The 21263-nt window shown below is 49.1% G+C and overlaps 2 protein-coding genes across 5 annotated transcripts in view; one reads left to right on the top strand and one right to left on the bottom strand.

Annotated features, from left to right (window-relative positions):
- The first annotated feature begins 2094 nt into the window (after positions 1–2094).
- On the top strand, positions 2095–4160 carry LOC144123866 (uncharacterized). The gene is made up of 2 exons (XM_077656593.1): positions 2095–2118; positions 2784–4160. Exons 1-2 carry the CDS (start codon positions 2095–2097, stop codon positions 4158–4160), a joined length of 1401 nt encoding a protein of 466 aa, XP_077512719.1.
- Positions 3542–21263, bottom strand: part of LOC144124716 (cytochrome P450 2H2-like) — a 46481-nt gene continuing 28759 nt past the window's right edge. For 3 of the 4 annotated variants that reach the window (XM_077657564.1, XM_077657565.1, XM_077657566.1), the window contains 5 exons: positions 19124–19428; positions 11637–11749; positions 7652–7910; positions 5283–5473; positions 4547–4753 (listed from right to left, as the gene is read on the bottom strand). In XM_077657564.1, coding sequence (XP_077513690.1) covers positions 4560–4753; positions 5283–5473; positions 7652–7910; positions 11637–11749; positions 19124–19428 — 1062 coding nt within the window. In that variant the 3' untranslated portion in view covers positions 4547–4559. Of the gene's footprint in view, positions 4754–5282; positions 5474–7651; positions 7911–11636; positions 11750–19123; positions 19429–21263 lie in introns of all 4 variants that reach the window. The other variant, XM_077657567.1, reaches the window with a different exon arrangement.

Raw genomic sequence — 21263 nt, 5'->3', positions numbered from 1 at the left:
CTTGATTCTGCTTGCATCGCGAACTCAGCGGTCACGGAAAATCACAGGTGCCACAGTCAGAGAATGGAAATGCGATCGGAGCAGTAAAACTCTTGTTTGCACCAGTTAGTTGCATCCAGAGATATCTGCGTAAATTCCGATAGGCGCGAAGGAGCAAAGACAGGACTAGCGCCATGGTGCTCTACCTTTCCTGGTCCCCGCCTCGTACCCCCTCTGCTTTGGAAGGTGGTGGGTTCGATTCCATATGCCGGTCGGTTACCCACCAGTTTTCTTAAATGTGTACAAGCCATGGCCCGGCCTGGTTTTCGGCTTCCCTGGGTTTCATGGCTTTGGAAAGAAGCCTGCACCTTAAATTCCCGTCGCAGTGAGCTTGAACAGGAACTCGAAAACCCAGCTTGGCTCGATGACCCAGCTCGTTCTAGAAATTTTAACCCGATAGAAAATCTATCCACGAGGGACCGAGATCTGCCCTGTGCGGTAAAGCCCATTCTAACCCTCCTTTCAACTACCCAAGGTAGGGACAAAAGGGCATTTTCCAAGCATTTCACCCAAGAGCAGCTAACATGCGCGATGAGAAGAAAATCAAGTAGCACCATGACGCTAATCCTCTCAAATGTATTTCTTCGTCGTTTCCTCACACCAGGTTTTCTCTCTGCAGATATGTCGCGACCGGAAGCATCGACACTTCAGTGAAGACCTAGAAGTTTCCGGCATGCGCTGCTGCAGTCAGTGTGCCTTTGGCGAAACACCGTCGTAGAAATGTACTGTTTCGGCCCCTGTAACGAAACTTATCGGAGAACTCTATCGCAAGTAACGATAACAAGATTTGGCAAGACAGTAAGCATGAACGACAGCGCGAACGTCTATGCTACTACCTCTTCGTCTTCCAAAGCTGCGGCACTGCGACCTGTGTATCTTACCTCTACGGTCGTATGGCGGCGCCCCGGCGGATGCCAACAGGCAATGACAACTTGCTTCATTGAAATTTGCTCCACATTTATTGAGTTAGAACAACTAAGCGAAACCCAGCAAACGAAGCTATAAATGCCAGGTCTGATAGAGAGTAGCCATAGCGAGCAACTGAACATGTGGTTATCAATGCATATTTTATTTTCATTTTATATATTAGTCCCTTAAAGGCACAGAGGCACTGCACAAGGAGGAGCGTGCGTACAAGATGGGGCGGTGACAGAACAAACGGAAAAGAGGGGAAGAAAAAAAGCAACACAATAACATACAACCTAACAGAGATGATACAAAACAAAATCAAGCTTTCAAATTTCAAAACAGGGTACAGCCGACACTTCGTAGCATGGTTTTCACAGTTCTGAATTCAAGTAATACGCAGCGCCGCAAAACGGGTCGGCGATGTTATGAAAAGTGATTTGCCAGTTTTATCGCAGAATATTTGGCGCTCACAAAATGAGTATAACAACGGTCAGGCTATTTTAAAGTGTTTCGGCGTTTGGGAAAAACGAGCGCCTCACGGCGGAAGGACGGGCTTTAATGCGAGCGACGGGATGGCAGTACCTAAGGCGGGGTGATGTTCTGTGGATGCCTTGGTGAGCGATAAAAAAAAACAATGAAAAAGACACAGACGTGAAATTATGTGGCGGGTTGGGAGCGTTGCAAGGCGGAGCGATTGTTTTAATAAAATGACGCTGATATTTCTTATAACTTGCGGTGTGAAAAAGGAGCGGCTCCGTTATTATTTGCTTCCAGGTCTGAGGCGATCTACGCATGCGAAGAACGCTAGACAAAGGCGTATTCCAGGTACCGACGAGGGACCATCATGTATAGAAACTGTTATTTCAGGTGTTGCAGATTTTAGATTGCGCCGGAGGAAACCAAGTGCGCGTGATACCTTGGAGTAAATGGTTTGAACCAAACCATGATAATAATGACGTAATGTGCACTCCTAAATATTTGTAACATGAATTTATGTTTATGGCAACTGATTTATTGCTGTAACTACTGTCGATTACTGTGCGTTTGTGAGGGACTTAGAGATATACATTTGTTTAAATTAAGAGGCATATGTGGCGTTTGTTTTGCCACGATGCAGGGGAGTTTATATCCTGTTGAAGGGTGGTGATGTTGCTGGAGCTCAGGATGGGCGTATGAATGATGCAGTCGCCTGCAAATATTCTCATTATATATTTGATGTTAGCAGGTAGGACATTTATGTAGACAGATATAAGACATGCGATACACTTGAACCTTGTGGGACACCAGAAATGTTGCAAAGAGGTGAGCGGCAGTTATAGACATAGGTGAACTGCTTGCGTCCTTGCAGAAAGGGTCGCAGCCAGGGAAGCAAGTTTTGATGAAAATCAAAAACCTATATGTTTGAGAAGAAAATTGAGGAACAGGAACGAATACATTTGCAAAGTCTAGAAAGATGACGCCGATCTGAGGAAAATCTCGGGGCCGAGAGTAGACGTCAGCATGAAATGCTTTGCAGTACCGGCGTGCCACATTGTGGAGATTGAACATTGTTGCAAGGCAAGGCCTCGTCTCAGGCATGAACAACAAGCCTTCACCAGGGTCGCTCTGCTGGCACAGTGCAATGTCGAGGACCGCTACCTTCTGCCGTCCTCACTGTTTCCCACGAGTTCCACAACGCACTGAAAGACGGCACCACTGCTTTGTACGACAACACCGCATGAGTTACATTTGCCCGCAGGCGCGCAGATTACGCAATACATCCATGCGCCGCTCAGATTCCTGGACAGAACTTGCGCTCCCGTGCCGCACGCTGGCTTCACCTGCTTGTGTGCTAGGGAGACGCATTTGTTGACGCAAGGGCTGTTCCGGCACCAGCGCAGCACATAGGCACCAGGGAGAACAGAAAGTTTCGCCGATGTTCATTTAGGTTCGCTTCTAAGACCTCCCTCTTTTTGGCCCCGAGGTCAGCCATGTATTCTCTATCCGTTCTGATCATAAATTCACCCGTGTTTTCTCCCTGTGTTCTGGCGCCAAGCTCAGCCGTGTATTCTTCATCCGTTCTGGCGCCCAAGTCAGCCGCGTTTGCTCCCTCCGTTCTGGCGCCGAGGCCAGCTGTGTTTTCTCTCTCTCTTCTCGTGTCAAGGTCAATTGTGTTTTCTGTCTCCATTCTGGTGCCAAGGGCAGCCGCGTTTTCTCCCTCTGTGCTCGCTACAAGGTCAGCGAAGCCTTCTCCCTTCGTTCTGGCACCAAGGTCAGCCATGGTTTCTTTCTCTGCTCTGGCACCAAGGTCAGCCGTGTTTTCTCCCTCCGTTCTGGCGCCGAGGTCAGCTGTGTTTTCTCTCTGCGCTCTCGTGTCAAGGTCAACTGTGATTTCTGTCTCTATTCTGGCGCCAAGGTCAGCCATGTTTTCTCCCTTCGTTCTCGCCCCAAGGTCAGCGAAGCCTTCTCGCTACGCTCTGGCACCAAGGTCAACCGTGCTTTCTTTCTCTGCTCTGGCGCCAAGGTCAGCCGTGTTTCCTCCCTCCGTTCTGGCGCCAAGGTCAGACGTGTTGTCTTCCTTCTTTCTTGACCCAAGGTCAGTCATTCTTCCTCCCTCTGTTCTGGCGCCAAGGTCAGCCATGTTTCCTCCCTCCGTTCTCGCGCCAAGGTCAGCCGCGTTTTCTCCCTCCGTTCTTACCCCAATGTCAGCTGTGTTTCCTCCCGCCGTTCTCGTGGCATGGTCGGCCGTGTTTTCTCCCTTCGTTCAGGCGCCAAGGTCAGCCGTGTTTTCTCTCTTCGTTCTGGTGTCAAGGTCATCTGTGTTTCCTCTCTCTTTTCTCGCGCTAAGGTCGAACGTGTTTAGGCCAGACGTGTTTTCTCTCTCCGTTCTCGTGGCAAGGTCAGCCGTGTTTTCTTCCTCCATTCTAGCGCCGATGTCAGTCATGTTTGCTTCCTTCATTATGGTGACAAGGTCAGGCGTGCTTTCTTCCTCTGTTCTGGTGTCAGGGGGAACTGTGTTTTCTACCTTCATTCTAGCGCCAAGGTCAGCCATGTTTTCTCCCTGCATTCTGGCGCCGATGTCAGTGGTGTTTCTTCCTAAGTTATGGTGCCAAGGTCACCGCCGGTGCGCGGAGAACGGGAGCAAAGCGCATTTCATGTTTAAAACTAAAAATTCGCTAGTTAATTCAGCGAACTGGGTATCCCACGATAAATACTTCAGGAAGCCATGTTGATTGTGGTAGAAAAAATGATCAGGCAGTAGGTTAGGCATTACACCGGAGGAAATGGTGCGCTTAAGTTTTTTTGGGCGGTGTGCTAATGAGAGAAGTGGGGTGATAGTTAGTAGAGATTAATCTTAATCTCAACTTGCCCTCGGGCGTGATGTTCCGCGTTCAAGAACACGAAATCGGACATCGACGGAAGGTGCGCCCAGTGGGTCTTTTAGCAACGTAAGATATAAACGAAATTTAGAAAAACCTGGCATCTCTCGGGAAATGCTCCGATATCCCAGAGCAGGGAATACAGTGGCTGTGCTGCAAGCACAGAGTACCACTTGTTTCGTTAAATACGAACTTTAGGGAACCGTTTATAGGTCTCCTTGCGTTCACAAGGAAGTAATATTGCACTTTATATTATCTGCACTGTAAAGACACTCTGGGGATACAGCGGAGCTTATGATTGCCCGGTCGCATCATGATGCTGTCTTTGATGTTGACGTCCACCTTTTGCCCTTCTTTCGGCAGCACAATGAACTTCTGCAGAATGGATGACACGCAGAGGTAGACCTCAACCGCAGCGAAGTTTGCAGCGGGACACATCCTTTTTCCTGCGTGAAAGAAAACGGCGTCAACAGGATTTCCAACTCTATTCAAAAGGCAGCAACGCGGGGCATCTCAAAAAGCAGATTGTAGGGAAGCGACCATGAAAAAAGAAGCCAAGTAATCCGTGAAGATGAACAGAGAGTGGGTATATTGTGGCCTGCCAGGCCAAGAAAAATGATTTTGCTCGACAAAGTGCAGAGTGGAGTGGACGTGTGAGAATATAAAAACATAAAATGTACTTGCAAACACTCCGCTGAGTTGAGATTTTTAGTAATTTCCCCAATAGTAAATAATTAAGAATTTTCCTGAAGAAGCACTAATGTCGCGCAGAGATAGGTCCCAGTCGAAGGGAAAATTTCCGGGAAGATGTATTTGTAAAATCTCTTGCGCCTTCGGAGTCTTCTTTTGGTTGTTTATAAGTGCTATTTAATCCCGTTTCTGATCATTCATGGTACACCTTCAAAATTGAAAAAACGCAGTAATGATCACACATGCAAAGGTTCGGCATAGAAGCGGAGCGTTCGAATCACTGACCTACAGAAAACGGGATAATTCTTTCGGCCTTTTCCCACGCCAGCGAGCCGTCGCCGTTTAAGAATCGGGTTGGATCAAACTTTTCCGGATCGTCCCAGTATTCCGGGTCATGGTGGACGCCCCAAACGTTGGCAATGACCGTGGCGTCTCGAGGGACGAAATACTCTCCTATGACGACGTCTTGGTACGCACTGCAAACAAAATCATTGAAGTATATTAACTTTTGTTTTCGTAGTGCTCCGTTCATTCGCCGAATTTTCCACAATAAGTGAGTCACTGACTGAACAGCACACATTTTGTTGCACACTGACTGACTGACGCTCATTCGTGCAGTTCCTGTGCTCATTTTTTTTTTTTTGATGCGTGTCATGTAATATGAGTTTGCAGTCAACGACAGCTTGCTTGGCGCCGTGTGACCGCAGTCACGTGTAGTTTGTTTGTTTTTTTCTTTCCAACCTCGTGACGAATGAACTGAACGCAATTTGTTTGCTGTTGTTTATGTCGACGACAAGAGAGCACTAGGCGGAGTGAGTACATCACCTGCACGTGCGCAAAGATTTTTTTTTCCTTATAGAGTGGAGCTACCGGTTACTCATACTGCCTACTCATTAGGTTCCACCGACAGTAATGAGTGTTTCAATAAAGCAGAGATCATCGCAGCAAAAATGGCACGTCAACGATCAACTAAAGCTACATGCACTCTTCAATAACCATTTCATCGTGTAAGAATGCAAGCTCAGTTAACGCCCTTACTGCTAGTCTTGGCTATGCCATCACAAACGTTACCACAGCCAAATTTATTAACTCTCAACAAACTTTAGCAGCAATGAATTGGCTAGGTAACCTGCATATTTATGCATTATGCCAATCGGTGCCATGGCTTAATGGGCGTTCAAGGTAGAGTATGGCGTTCTTCCAATTGGGCCTTCCCTGTAGAGAAAAGTACCCGGCATACTGTCCCTTCTTCAACTAGTCCTGTACGCTCATGCTTGAAAACACTGAATGCGTTAGCCGCGCACTGCTTCCGAATGTCGTTGTGTGTGAGAGCCTACCTAATGAACTGCGGCTTAGGCCCGCTCGTAAGAAGATGACTCAAGTGGCCAGTGATGGGAGCCCAGTTGCAGCCGAGGTGCGACTGTTTACCCGGATGGCAGTTCGGGGACGGCTTTTTCCTCCTTCGCCTTTTTCCCCCAACCACCCCCTACCCTACGACAAATCTATCAACAGCCGCCCTAGAGAAGCGTTGAGAGTCGCTCTCGGGACAGGTACAACATGAGTGAGGCTTCATGGCTCCTCATTCAAAAGCAGAATAGCCGAGGTGCTTCCGTGCCTGTGGGCGTCGGACATGCACAAAAATGCAGTCGAGTAATTGTTGCACACCGAGCGGCTATGCGAGGTTAGTGCATGCTTGCACAATGCTGGCGGACCCTGCTGCTCAGGGAAAGGGGCTTGTGGCATCCCAAGTGTAAGCGTTTGCTTCAAAACCACACTCAGCAAATGACCTGTTCTGCTAAGAAGTTTCCCAAAACGCTCAGAAGACGGTTACCATTCTGCAGCGCGAATGGCCAACCTTTAGCTGTGATGTGAGATCGAAGAATATTTCAGATAGGTCTTCAGTTCTGACGGTTTTTCTTCAGGTGTAACCATCCGTCAAGGAATTTTCACTTACCACAGGAACATAAGGACACGACCTAACTGTCAAAGAGAAGTAACGACGTGTGCCATGGGACGGTTTTGTGGCGCTTTTTGTGCGCGGCGACAAAAACTAGCGTTGAAGCCATGCGCCGCGGCACGGGTTCGTGCCGCCCTCTTGCGCAGCGTGCGAACTAGCGCGTGCAGACGCCGACGCCGTAAAGCCGGGGTAAGAGCTAAGAGCTCACGCTATACAAGCAGCCTTCCTAGCTGGAGCAGCACAGCTCTGGTCTGTAGATAGCTAAAGGAAATGACAGAGAATGGGGACTATGCTCTAATTGTTTACCCGGCGGCATAAAATCGACAAGAATATCTGGCAACGTACTTATCGTTTGGTTTATGGTTTCGTTTATAGGGCTTAACGTCCCAAAGCAACTCAGGCTATGAGGGAGGCCGTAGTGAAGGGCTTCGTAAATTTCGACCACCTGGGGTTCTTTAACTTGCACTGACATCGCACAGTACACGGGCCTCTAGCATTTCGCCTCCAACAAAATTCGGCCTCCGCGGCCGGGATCGAATCCGCGTCTTTCGGGTCAGAAGCCGAGCGCCATAACCACTGAGCCACCGTCGCGGCTGCAACGTACTTATGATGAGTAGAGAACCACATTTCGATCTGCTTAGGTGATTCGAAACGGCACGTGTACGCTGGTCAAATATTCGTTAACAGCGGACGTTACCGTCTGGGCACCGCGAAGGGCAACAGCGGATGCCAGCGGTGCGTCTCCCATATGGTGGCCACCGTATACGGCGTCAAGTGGCGGTCCTCCCAGGTCGGCTGACGCTCGCCGCCCACCACGGCGTCGATCTCGCGATGGATGCGGGCCTGGACGGTGTCTGCGTTGTCAGCCAGCAGCAGAAGCAGCCGCATGAGCACGGCGGACACCGTGTTTGAGCCGGCCAGCACGATGCTCCCGGCGTTGCCCACAAGAGAGGACACTAAACAGGGGACGAACCAAAGCAGCCCTTAGGATATGGAATAGAGTTTGCACAGTTAAAACTCTCGTTTGGGCCAGCTGGTTCATGGTGAAAGTAATGAAGACGGCGCGACCAACGGGGACAGAGAATCTACTTACATACAAACAACGGCTTCAGTGACACTCGGACTTGTGTATTTTGCAGACGCGCCTGACGTGGCCTCATTGAAACCATTCGAGACTGGCATGTGGGAAGGCGATCAGGTTGACACACATAATGGCAGGTTCGGTGCGGAAGCTTCATAGACGAAAAGGGCAAATGTATAAGAGTTATGCTTAAGTAAAACTCTTGTTTGGTTTAGTTCGTTCGTGGGGAAAGTAATATGAAGACGGCGCGAGCAACGGGGCACGGAAGACATGCATGTTTCAATAGTTGATCTCTTAAGTATGAAACTTTTTTGGCCACATAAAAGGTAGGACTGTGCGAATGGGGCACGACAGGTGACAGAGGAACGAAAAGGACAAACACAGGCACCCGCATTTGTCGTTTTCGTTCCTCTGTCACCTGTCATGTCCCATTCGCACAGTCCTACCTTTTATCTGGAATGAACCAACTAGACCGCAAGAACGTTCGATTGCTTTTAGCTCCCGTTGTCGGCGTGCCGCGGGTCACCTTGGCGCCAGAACGGACGAGAACATGGCACCGAACATAAATGAACATTGGCGAAACTTCCAGGTCACCCGTCCCTGCTGCCTAAGTGCAGCCCTGCCTCCGGAGCAGCGCATGAGGCAATAGACGATTTTAGAACACCGGACACATATTAGCCGCCGCAGTGGCTGAGTGGTTATGGCGCTCGGCTCCTCGCTCTAAAGACGCGGGTTCGATCCCGCCGCGGCGGTCAAATTTCGATGGAGGCGAAATTCTAGAGGCCCGTGTACTGTGCGACGTCAGTGCACGTTAAAGAACCCCAGGTGGTCGAAATTTCCGGAGCCCTTCACTACGGCGTCTCTCATAGCCTGAGTCGCGTTGGGACGTTAAACACCCATAAACCAAACCAGACACATATTAGCGGAGACGTATAAAGGTTTACCGAACGCCTCCTGCGCATGCGCAGTGGCATGAGTGGGGTATAGGCTGGGTCACTGCGCGTGCGCAGCCGGTGTCCGGCAAACCGGTGCACGTATATGCTCATACCTCTTCGGTATGATAAAAGCGCCTAATAACAGCATCTTCATCGTCACCTAGTGGTAAAAAATTGGCAGTGGCTTAGCTCGGCTATGCCAGGATATACGCAGCGAAAGCTAGGGCATAGCTTGGTTAGCCTTGGTGATTCTTGACTGCAAGTCCTGGTTAGTCAGGTTGTCTAGCTATCTTGTTGCATTAAAGACGACATATAACGTGCCCGTCTCGCGGCGGCATATTCACGGCGTTTAGCCAGTCGTTCGGCGCGCTGTTCCTATCGCTTTGGCATCTTACGCCATGGTTCCCCGTAAGTTCTAATCGGTGACCGAGGCCGTCATTTCACTGCTGATGTCGCTGAAGAGGCGTTGCGTTTGCACGCAGTAGCTTTCCGACACTCAAAAACAAACGTCTAACTACAGCTACCCACAATACACAAAAGATTTGACCGAACGGATCAACAGAAATCTCACCAACATGCTCACATCCCTTTAGCGACAGGGTTGAGCCCATTATTCTTCCTATACGCTCGACTATCGCGATACACCCTTGGCACTGTCCTGCCCCTTTACATCATTGACGAACCCTGCATAGCGGAGACCCCGGCTCTTGTCGAAAAAGTATGCGGTGTCGCCCGCCTGCGGTCCACTGCTCCTCGCCAGCGCTTCAAGACAGGCTGCGATGAGCAGCGGCGGATTGTCGCCTAAGCTGAAACTGATGTGGACTGGCTTTGGTGGCCCGTCACACAGCATGGCTTGCCCCAAAAGCCACAGGTCCACTACGATGGGCTTTATGTGGTTGTTGCCAGAACCAGGGACGTGACTTATTATATTACACGCCTCACCGCAACTGGCCGCCGTACCACAGACTGAGCTGTCGCACATCTCTCGTTTGAAGCGCCGCCGATCTCGGGAGATTACCCGCGTAGTGGGCTTATGCAGTGGAAAAGAAAATATGCTACGTACGCGAAAACGAAGGATTAGCTAGCTGAAGAGAACGACGATCACGGACTCTCTCGCTTTTGGGCTCTCAAGCTACCCACAGCTGGCATCGGACGTCTGATTCGATTGGGTTCGAAGCAAAGGCCTTACATTTATGGGCATTTATAAATCAACAAGGATAGCAGCAGCCGACAAAACTGCTGTGGAGCCAAGGAGAGAGATATATTCGCCTTCCTGGTCCACCTGGTAATTGTGCCATGCATAGGCGAACTTTTTCGCCGTCTGCCCGTTTAACTATATTCTGAGGAGTCGGTTGGTTGTCTACAAACGGTTCCAGTGACTGACGGCTTTTCTCGATGATGGGTCAGTCAGCAGAAACGTGTTTACTTTCACTTGTTACAGTCAAGGGTCTGGTTAAAATTATACATCTGTAGATGCCAGTTAGCGATACGCCTATAAGATTTCAGAATTTCAATGCCTCTCTTCCACATCATAATTTCGCCGTCATGTCCTTCCTATGTCCCGTCTCTGCGCTGGTTCCTGTCCTAACCACAGGGCCGCACAAAGCTTACACCGCACAAAGGTTAAGCACAGCAGATACTGTAGCCTGGCGCCAAATACGGACAAACTCATTTCGATAGCTGCATAAATGCCGCAAAAGGTATCCTGCCCAATACCCTTACACCTCCCGGTTTGCGCAAGTCCCACACTTTTCCATGTTTCGTGAGGTTATGCGGTCAAGCCTGAACCTTTCAAGACGACACATACGTCTTACGAGCAGTGGAAGGCTCAACTGACTAGCGTATCATCGGAAGATCAGCTAGAGATCATCTACTTGGTTCGTGAAACAGCTCGGGCCACTGGAGTTCTAGAATGAGGTCCCCACCCATGTGATCGTCAGGCAACTCTCTAGACCAGTTTCTCAATAATGTTTATACTCTCTGTCTCTCTTCCTGCCAGCCATTACGAGTGAGCTATTATAACAACGTATTTCATTATAACACAGATATCATGTCGCCGAAACATTCTTCTATTACCACTCGAGGTTTCTTATTTTCTGCAGTTAGCCCTCCCTTGACGTGAATCTGAAAGCGGCGGAGTGCGCTTCCTGGCGTTTGTTCAACACAATTGACTGAGCGGCTCCCAAATTTGGTGGCGCGCGGCTTAGGCCGAACATGGACGGGAACGTTAGAAGCTAATCGGAACACCCATACTTCGATAACTATAGCGGAGAGCACTTTGCCGTATTGATGCAGTCATCGACCTCTTGGAGCCGTATTTAATTACTTTGATGCCGTCCTTGACACTGCAGCCATTGTGCCGTCTTTTCCAAATGTAACTTGGCTACTCCTGCTGCTCCACATGCTATCGGCAGACTCAGTATCATCCAGAGTATTATAGAACAGGTACACGTCACGCAGGTTATCCTAGCACCTGATGACGGCTGGGGACCGCAGCTTCAATGCTCCCCTCTGCACGTGGTGTTACGGTCACGGCAGCATGGTTTTTTTTTTCACAAAGGCGGTTTTTAGACTAGTAGGCCGCTAAGTAAACGTTATTTGGATCAAGCCTGAAAGCAACATCAAGATAAATTACTGAATGAGTCGTAAAGGTAAATAGGACGCACTTGTGTAGGTCGAGTTCGAGGCTTCTGGCTCGCAGCACTTTTTCAGGTAAGCATCCATAAAATCTCGATCTTCTCCGTCTCGGAACGTTTCCAAGTGTTCGGGAACATGGCGACTGGAAAACGAAAATGCAATTTTAGAGCGGAACGAGCAAAGCGATGCAAGGAAGAATATCGGGAATGATATTCATACTACGAAGCATTGATCTAATGTGCGACCTAAACGAAGCACCTTTTTCAGCCTTCTGAAGCTGCAGAAGAGGGGCAATGCAAAGGGATACAATAAAGTACCGAAAACGACTAATAGAGTCACAAGGAAGCATGGTAGGGAAAGAAGGATAAGGAAAGAAAGTTATTGCTTACATAGTGTAAACGCGGTAAAAGTGGCAAAATGCATTACCGGCAGTAGCAATGTTTCTGCAGCTGTTTACAAGTTTGCTATTATTCAAAGTAGTGTCATAATACCGCAGCTCAAAATTCATATAATAAATGTCGACACGATCATCAGCAGCAGCTGGATAACGATTAATGTTGGACGCCAGTATCTAGTTATCCTCTCTACTTATCCCTGCCCTGCGGCAGCCGCAGTCCACCGCATCGTGAGAAACCTCATGACGCAATTTCTCCAGATGACTCAGTCGCCCCTAAAAAACGTTGCTTGCCTTAGAATCGATGTGCTATAATTGCTGGAATGCGCTCTGCTCTCCAGCGTTTTGTACGCCCCAGTTATGCCTTATTGTGGCTAGTTTCGTTGTGCTTATTTTTGAAACCTCGAGGTTTCAAAAATTGCCACGTGAAGCAAATTATCTTCCCTTTCTTGGTTCCGTGTAGCTCGATCATTCTCAAAAGTTAATGATCACGCGAGACCTACGAAGTTCGGCGCCATATTCGGCGAACGGAGGAAAGCGGCTCTGAAAGAAGAAAGAGGTGCAGTAGTGGAGGTGTCCGGAACAATTTCGACTACCCGGGTATCGTTAAAGTGCGCTGACATCGCACAGCACACGGGTGCTTTTTGCGTTTCAGTTCATTGAAACGCGGCCTCAATTTTTTATTCGCAGTCGATACACTTCGTTCGTTTGCGATTCACTCCATCGAAACACGGCCGCAATTTTTTACTTGAAGTTGCATATAGCATACGTCTCCTAGTCAGGTTGGAGGCTAGCTCAGGAGAAATATTCAAACCGGCTGTCCGAGTGTGCCACTGGGACTTTTGTATATTCGGCGTTTGTGAAGAGAGCGTTCGCAGATGCGTCTTCGTTTCATTTCTCAGTGCAGAACCTGGGCAGAGGTCGAACGCTAACGACGACACAGTAATTATTTCGCCTTCACAGCACTTAAGCAGCCTTAAGTGCCCTCTGAATTTCCTGCCTCGTGCAAGTGGTCCCTGGAGTCCCTGAAGTGTGCAGGGAACGCGATCGACCCAAAGACCGCAAGCAGAAGTCCGAGTATACGCGTGAGCGTAAAGACGACAAAACATGCTTGTGAGGCGCCCAACAGGGCGGCCGCCTGTGAAATGTCAAAACTGGCCTGCTACTCGAGACCCTTTGAAAGGCCGCTAACGCCAATCAGCTTTCGCTTATCAATTCGCTAAGCCGGCAAGCTTAGATCTATTTTTTTTCATATGAGAAATAGCAAGCGGTCAGAACCAGACAGTACCACAAGCTCTTTTTTTTTTCTTGAGAAAGCAAACTATTTAGGCGTAGGTATGCTGCGCTAACCAGGAAATGGCAGCTAATTAAAAAATCTCCTTATAGAATGCTTACCACATGCAGCCAGCAAGCACGCGCCTCACAGTCGGGAATAGCGGACGTGTCTCACGTCGGCTCCGATGAATTCGTGATCCATTCCCGAAGCATTTGCCGAAGCACTACAACATAATCTGGCTACACTTCCAGAACAACGAGGAGACCACCCTTGTTCAGCTGGAACCATTTTCTGAAATTCTACGAGAATTTCAAGTCTAACCGGATCGCGCCAGTAGCTAAGCCTAACAGTTAGGCCTCGACTTAGCCGCCCGCCGTGGCTCCGCGGACAAACTCTGCCGAAAACCATGACGAGCTTGACGGGATAAGACCCGGAGACGATGCACATCGTCACCGTCGGTGCCACAGGCGAAAACGCCAGTTTTCGACAAGGTTACGGGAGCTATTATCCAACGCAAGATAAGAGAGTGGGAACGTGCATCAGCCCGTGACAACTACTCGGAACGGCAGGACGGTCAAACGCCAGATGGCCACGTCACCGCGGCAGCTGATACGCCGCTGCATCAGACGCGTTGGAAGCCTCATCCACAGCCGCGTCTGGTCAAGCAAGATGTAGTCATCATAATCAAGCCTAAACGAATGCTAGATCTCAGCAAATTCCCGGAAAGCAACGCGGTCGGAAGCGCCTTGCACATGGCAGCTGGCGTGGTCAACGGCTCAGCCGAGCTCAGCGTTTGGCCCGTATGGGAACAGAACACCATCGTCGTTGGGGTGCGATGACGCCTAAATAATCAGAAATATTTTGGCAACTTAAGCACTTCAACAAAGGGAAAGGCATACGCAGTGTATTCCTACCCCCGACCCTCCGAAGACACGTGTAAAGGAGTAATACAGGTGGAACCAAGGGTTTCTATCGAAACCTTCACGAAAGCGCTTCGCTCCCCGGACGCACCAGTGCTGAGCGCGAGGAAACTAGGTTCCTCCAACGTGACGGCTATCACGTTCGCAGAAAAAGTCCCGTCGCACATCTTCTAGTACAGTGAAGCGGAACCCTTACGCCTATACAAGAAAACAACGCCAGCCTGCGCACTGTGCGGGAGACTAGGACACCGGTCGAATGTTTGCCCTTGCCCTGCGAAGTCGAGATGTCCGCTGTGCGGTCAGCTAGATATTCCAAAATCCCACGACTGACAACCCAAATGAACTGTCGCCGAAGGTCCACATCCCATAGGGTCCAATCAATGCAAGTACAAGTGCCGAACATCAAAACCAACCAAACCCAAGACAGGACAAGTCAACCACCAGTCCAGGTCCAGGCTTCCTACAGCACAGCAGCAGAGGCCTATCTAGCAGCGGGGACCGACCGCCCCATCAGGCCCAGTCCTCCAGCAGCCACAAAGCACCACCCGGCTCACGCTCTTTAAGCAAAGGACTTGGGGCTACCGATAAGGTGTCGCACCACACCGGCAGCCATCCAGCCGAGAAGACAACAGCACCCCATTACAAGGAGCAGCGCAACGGCAGCCAGGTGAGCTGGACAGATGTAGCTGCCTCCTCCTCCGAAGAGCTGGCTTACAAACGACTTAAAGCAGATATTGAACAACTAAAATCAGAAAGTAGCACATTAAAACAGCAATTAGGGATCGCAGCCATTCCAAACAATACCTCCATCAACGCAAGAGGCATGTCCGATGGAGGAAGACACGGCAGAACTACCCCCTCCGTTCCCACAGCAGTTAGACACTGGCACCCCAGAAAGGCAACCAACTCCACGAGAGACACCACAGCAGGAACCAGCTCCGCTGGAACCACGCACTGCAGGCACGAAAGCCGCAATATATAGAGCACTCCCAAACCCAGGAATGCATCACCCGCTTGGAAAACACAATTCAAGACCTCATTGAGAATAAATTACAAATTCTGATCGAAACGACAATCAAGAGCATGCTCGAATCAGTTATTAAACCCATGTGGAAAACCTCGAACCAGTTCTAATCAGGATGCAAGCGCAGGAGATAATAATTGACTGCAAACTTCAGGAATTATCAGATGTTTCTCACAACAAGGGCCCGAAGCTAGAGCGTAAAATGGGAACTCGTCGCCTACTCAGCATTCAACAAGATCAAGAGCCTGAAGGCGCACCACAGGATTAGACCCACAACATGGTGTCACAACCCTGACCTAAATCACCATCCTATAATGTAACTGCAGGGAACTAAAATGGAGGAGGGAAACATTACAACAGTGCATAGACTCTTATGCCCATACGCCGTAAATAACAGCCCTGCAAGAAGTGAATATAGAGGCTGAGATCAAATTATACTCAACACTGCGAAGAAATCCCTCGACATGCGTCTTGGTCGACAAATCATGCACGGCAAACACTGTAGACTTTAATCTAGACAGCGACAATGAATATACCTTCATAATCCTACTACCACAGCAGAGGAACAGCCAGGGAACCTATATACTTAATAGATATAGTCGCCCGAAAGAGCACCGCGTAAGCTTCGACGCGATCTTTCTTAAAGCACTAAGAGAAGCCCAAAAAGCACACCTAGATGTAGTCGGCCACTTTAATGCTTCTAGCCCCCTGTGGGAATACCCGAGGGTACACGCGAAGGGCAGAAAACTAGCATCCGCCATCGCTGACATGCCCCTGGCCGTACTCACGGACCCGCAGCACCAGATGCTGGCCGGCATCAGCATAACGCGGGATACTTCCTCTGACCTCACGATCGTATGCGATGCCCGCTACTATGAGAGGCGCAATACGGTAGAGACCTTAGGCAGCGATCACAACGTGCTGCAGACCATCTTCGAAAGCAACAAGCACAGCAAACCACTAGGGCAAGCCAGAATTAAAGACTGGGAGACATTCAGGAAGGCCACCAAACAAGCTACATCGAAACAAATATCCAATTACGAAGATTGGGCTGCCTCCATTCTCGACCTTAAAAAAAGCTTACAAAACTCCTCGCCACCAGGGAGGACCACCGCGCTTATGACAACTACCGCCTACACCTTTGGGAAGCCAGGCGTGGTCGTATAAAACGGTGGAAGAAACAAAAACACAATCGGAAACTCAGAGTTCTAATTGCCAAGCTCACTATTCAAGCGTACCAATACGCATGGGACCTCGCTCACAGGAATTGGATAACAAAGCGCGAATCCCTCAAAGGTCGCCTAGACACCAAGGCTACGTGGAACCTACTCCGATGCCAAATTGAACCCCCAAAAGCGAAGACTGAACAAACAGAAATTTGCATCGAGCCCTACACGGCTTTCAAGGCACGGATCACGAACTCGTGGATGAACTCACGCGTCGCTATATCTGCACCGCGAGAGACCCACAACCCTGCAATAAGGAGTACCTGGGAAAACCGAAGGAAGATCTAGATAGAGACTTCACTTTAGAAGAAATCATAGTAGCACTAGCAGATATACGCCGAGGAACAGCCCCAGAACAAGACAAAATATCGGTCGGCATTCTGGCCAACCTCGGCCACCAGCGAAAAAACATCTGGACACCAGTACCCGCCACGGTGGCTTGGTGGTTAGGTTGCTCGCCTACTGATCCGGGGTATCCAAGTTCTGAAATTGATTTTTGGAAAAAGGAAATACCCGCCGCGATGGCTCAGTGGTTAGCGCGCTCGGCTACTGATCCGGAGTTCCCGGGTTCGAACCCGACCGCGGCGGCTGCGTTCTTATGGAGGAAAAACTCTAAGGCGCCCGTGTGCTGTGCGATGTCAGTACATGTTAAAGATCCTCAGGTGGTCGAAATTATTCCGGAGCCCTCCACTACGGCACATCTTTCTTCCTTTCTTCTTTTACTCCCTCCTTTATCCCTTCCCTTACGGCGCGGTTCAGGTGTCCAACGATATATGAGACAGATATTGCGCCATTTCCTTTTTAATAACAATAATTGTTTTTTTGGGCTTAAAGGAAATGGCGCAGTATCTGTCTCATATATCTTTGGACACCTGAACCGCGCCGTAAGGGAAGGGATAAAGGAGGGAGTGAAAGAAGAAAGGAAGAAAGATGTGCCGTAGTGGAGGGCTCCGGAATAATTTCGACCACCTGGGGATCTTTAACGTGCACTGACATCGCACAGCACACGGGCGCCTTAGCGTTTCGCCTCCATCGAACCGCTGCCGCCGCGGTCGTGTTCGAACCCGGGTACTCCGGATCAGTAGCCGAGTGCCTTAACCACTAAGCCCCCACGGCGGATAAGCCTAATTTGCATTTTCTGTAATTTAGACGTGAAAGAGAAAGGTATGCAGCTTATTACAACGAAGTAGTTGATTGGCCCTATGCCGACTTATTTACGCGTGAAATCTTAATAATATTATCACGCTCTCGAAGACCAATCTCTAACGGCAAGCGAATGCGACACGCAGATCAAGCTCTAAAAAAGCGCTATACAAACCAGAAGATTCATGCAATCTAACATGCTGAGTACACATCCACAGAACGAATAACCAGACATGATGAAGACGTGCCTGATGACTGACTACAACACACGGCTTACGGCCAGTGCTTCGGCAACGAGGAGGATCGAGTCCTTTCGCTACGTATATCATAATCAAGCTGAGCTAAGCCACTGCTGATTTTTTTACTGTTTTCTGCCCCTCGGGAAAAATGCTCGCAAAACAGTTTTCCCGAGCCCTCTTATCTCTACTCAGAACCCCTTTTTTAGCCTGTTCTCACCCCTTGTGATCAGCGAGCGAGATTTCGAGCTCGAGGTGATGACACCGGGCACGATCATGCTGGTCACTTGGGCACCGGTAGACACGCGATATGTTAAAACAAAGATGATGATGAGCCTCAAAGACCTGTGTGGAGCACTCGGGTGGCTACTCGTTTTCAGTGATGTGATGGTCACGCCAAGTTGAATGACCACTGACGAACAGGTGACGCCACAAGTGATGTCACGTGTCCATCTGCTGGTCAGGTGATGTGTATCATCATCATCGCATGCCACCCAAGCCAAGAATGGGCGCTAAAGAGCTGCGCTGTAAATCAATATACCCCTTAAGGGTCATACACAGTCCGCATTGAGTCCGCAAGCTAAGCAGCACCTTTTCAAGCAAAATCGCTTACTAGGGAAAGCGCGGCAATAGCATCAGCAGCAAATAGAAATGAAGAAACGCGGTGCAGATATAACCACACTTTTTTTTGTCATAACCATTTCCGCCATTAAAAACAGCCATTAAAAACAGTGCCACCGTACCGCGTCCTCTTTTTCCTCTTCGCGATGAATTTCCGTTACCCACAAATTGCTCGATGGCCTTGGCAGCCGCGACCAGTGTACGTACTCCTGAACGGCTTTGACAGTCACAATCAGGGTGACCACGCTATAAACACACAGCCTGCTGAATGCCCTTCGCACATAGGACAAGTGTGGCAACGCTATTACTTCGCAAACTACTCAATGGCCTTCAAATGAACGAGCAGCATGGTCGCACTCATTTATCTCACAAATCCCCGAACGTCTTCGACAGCAACGACTTAGTTCTGCGCTATTGCCTCACAAAATCTTGAATGACATTGACAGCCACCACCAGTGTGGATGTTCTTTCACCTCACAAACTTTTTAATGGCCGTGAGATCCGCGAGTGGCCACGCTATGAACACATGACCTGTGGAATGCCCTGGACATCTGCCACAAGGGTGGCAATGTTCACAATTACCTCGCAAACAGCTGAATGGTCCTGAAAGGGCCACGTTTTTATCTCACAAATAGTGAATGCCCTCGACAGGCTCTACTTATTTCAACTCTATTACCTCACAAAATGCTGAATGTCCTTGACAGCCACGAGCAGGGTGGCCGCGCGTGTGAATGGCAGCCACCTGGCGAGCGTCGTGGCGAAAGCGGGCAGCGAATCCAATGCGCTCGTGTCGCGGCTGGCCGAAAACTCCTCGCGCAGGGCTTCATGCAGGCTGCTGTGTTCGAGGTTGCCGAACGAGTAGCGGCGTCCGAAGACAAACAGGCCGACGTTGTCCGACGCGCTAGCCAGTAAAAGCTCGGCCATGTCGATGGGCTGCCCTTGCGCCTGGGCGATCCGGTGGACGAGCCGTTCACATCCTTCCTGCGACAATGAGTTAGTTCAGTATGCGCCTGTTTTTCCTACGTGATATATTATTCGAAAAGGTGTCTTTCCACCAGTAACGTGGTGTCTTTTTTATAGTATTCTTTAGTACGTTAGACTGTCATGTTTAACTTCTGGACATAATTAAAAGAAGTGCGCACGTTTGCAGCGCTTACTATTGAAACGCGAGATCGGAAAACTCTTCAACATTGCCAGAAGAACAAAAATTTTGAGACGGCATATCTCACTAAAACGCTACCACTCCATTCCGCCGAAGGCACATCGCGATAGTCAGTCTGCGCCCTAAGGTGGTGAACATTTTAATTCCTTTTTCCTCTTCCAATGTTCAGGATTCCTTTTGTTATGAAAGGGACTTCAGATGGCATGACGCAGGAAAACAGTATGTTCAGTGTGGTTTTAGTGCGGAGGGAATAATGAAAATCGCCAATTCCAAATTCACGCAACCACTTCTCTAAGGGAAGTAATTGACAATAGCTGCACGGACGCTTTGCGCCCACAATGATATCTGAGCTTCTGCAGTTATCAGAACTACTTTCTTAGCTTGGCGCACGTTGCAAAAATTTGCACCACTAATGGCTTTTTCAACTGGCAGAGCTTAATGAAACACCTGTTGCCTAAGATTACGACTGCGGAAGGTGCGACAGGTCTTTGGAGATAACAGACGTGGGTATGGTGACTGCAAATGGGCTTAATTTCCAGAGGCATCTAGAATAATCCTTGAATATCTGCATCGCATATGCGGCCCGTAACGTTGCGGCCCGTAACGTTAAATATTCGCACACACTAACTTGTTTAAGACGCTATGTTTAAACTTAGATAGCCACATTAAGATATACTAAATCCACTCCCAGTATTTGTTGCCAACAGTAGCGATTTTGTATTAAAAGTAAGGATTTCTTCCTATCTTTTCTCTCCCGTAGGGACGTGTACATGTCCTATCATTTTGCAATCTCATGTAGATATCCTCTCACGTGCTTTAAAGTTATGTGCAGGCAGGTGCGAAACGGCCGATATCTGAGTGATTGATCCTGGCTCTGGCGTTACAAATACAAAAAGAAGTGTGAATAGAAATATGTGTATGGCATTATGTCTGCTGATGTGCGGTATATATGCAGCTGCTCATAGCACAGATGTAGCTGTTGTTTTCCATATAAATCTGCATTAAGGTCTATTTCTTGTCGTCTCCTAGCTTGATCATTATACATTTAAATTGCGCCGTTGCCTTCCTGGCGCTTTCCCGCATTTACACGTGTAGGCGAGTACACGAGTACTGCTTGCTTTGTATGAACTTGTACAGTCGTCCACAGACTTATCTAGAGCGCTCGCGCTCAAAGCCATGTGCGCTCCGCAGCGTGCCGAGCGACGTCTAGCAGCGACGCCTGGTTCGAGGTAGCGTATCTCTGAGTATGGTCTGAGCATCAGAAATGCGCTATCTCAAACCAGGCGCTGCCGCTAGACGTCGGTCTGCGCGCTGCGGAGCGTAGATGGCTTCGAGTTCGAGCGCCGTAAACAGGTCTGTGGACCACTGTACTACGCGCATGCCTATACTAAAGTAACTACACGCAAGGAGTAGTATCTTCCCAAATAATTGATGAACATTAAAGTATCTCGCGGCATCGCGTTGCGAGAACTGTTTTGGAGTTCGCTTTTTAAATGGAAACGGCAGACGAAATACGATAATTTTAATGTTGCGTTCATTTCTTAGAGAAGAAAGGAGGTAATGCTGTAGCAGAGCTTCGACAGTACCGTTGAGAGCGTCATAGATTACCGGTGTGTCACAGGGCAATTGAGCCCGCAATATTATGTACGAACAG

Source organism: Amblyomma americanum, chromosome 3 (genome assembly GCF_052857255.1).
Source record: "Amblyomma americanum isolate KBUSLIRL-KWMA chromosome 3, ASM5285725v1, whole genome shotgun sequence".
NCBI lineage: Eukaryota > Metazoa > Arthropoda > Arachnida > Ixodida > Ixodidae > Amblyomma > Amblyomma americanum.
Note: the sequence above shows the minus strand (reverse complement) of the source record. Positions and strands in the feature narration are given on the sequence as shown.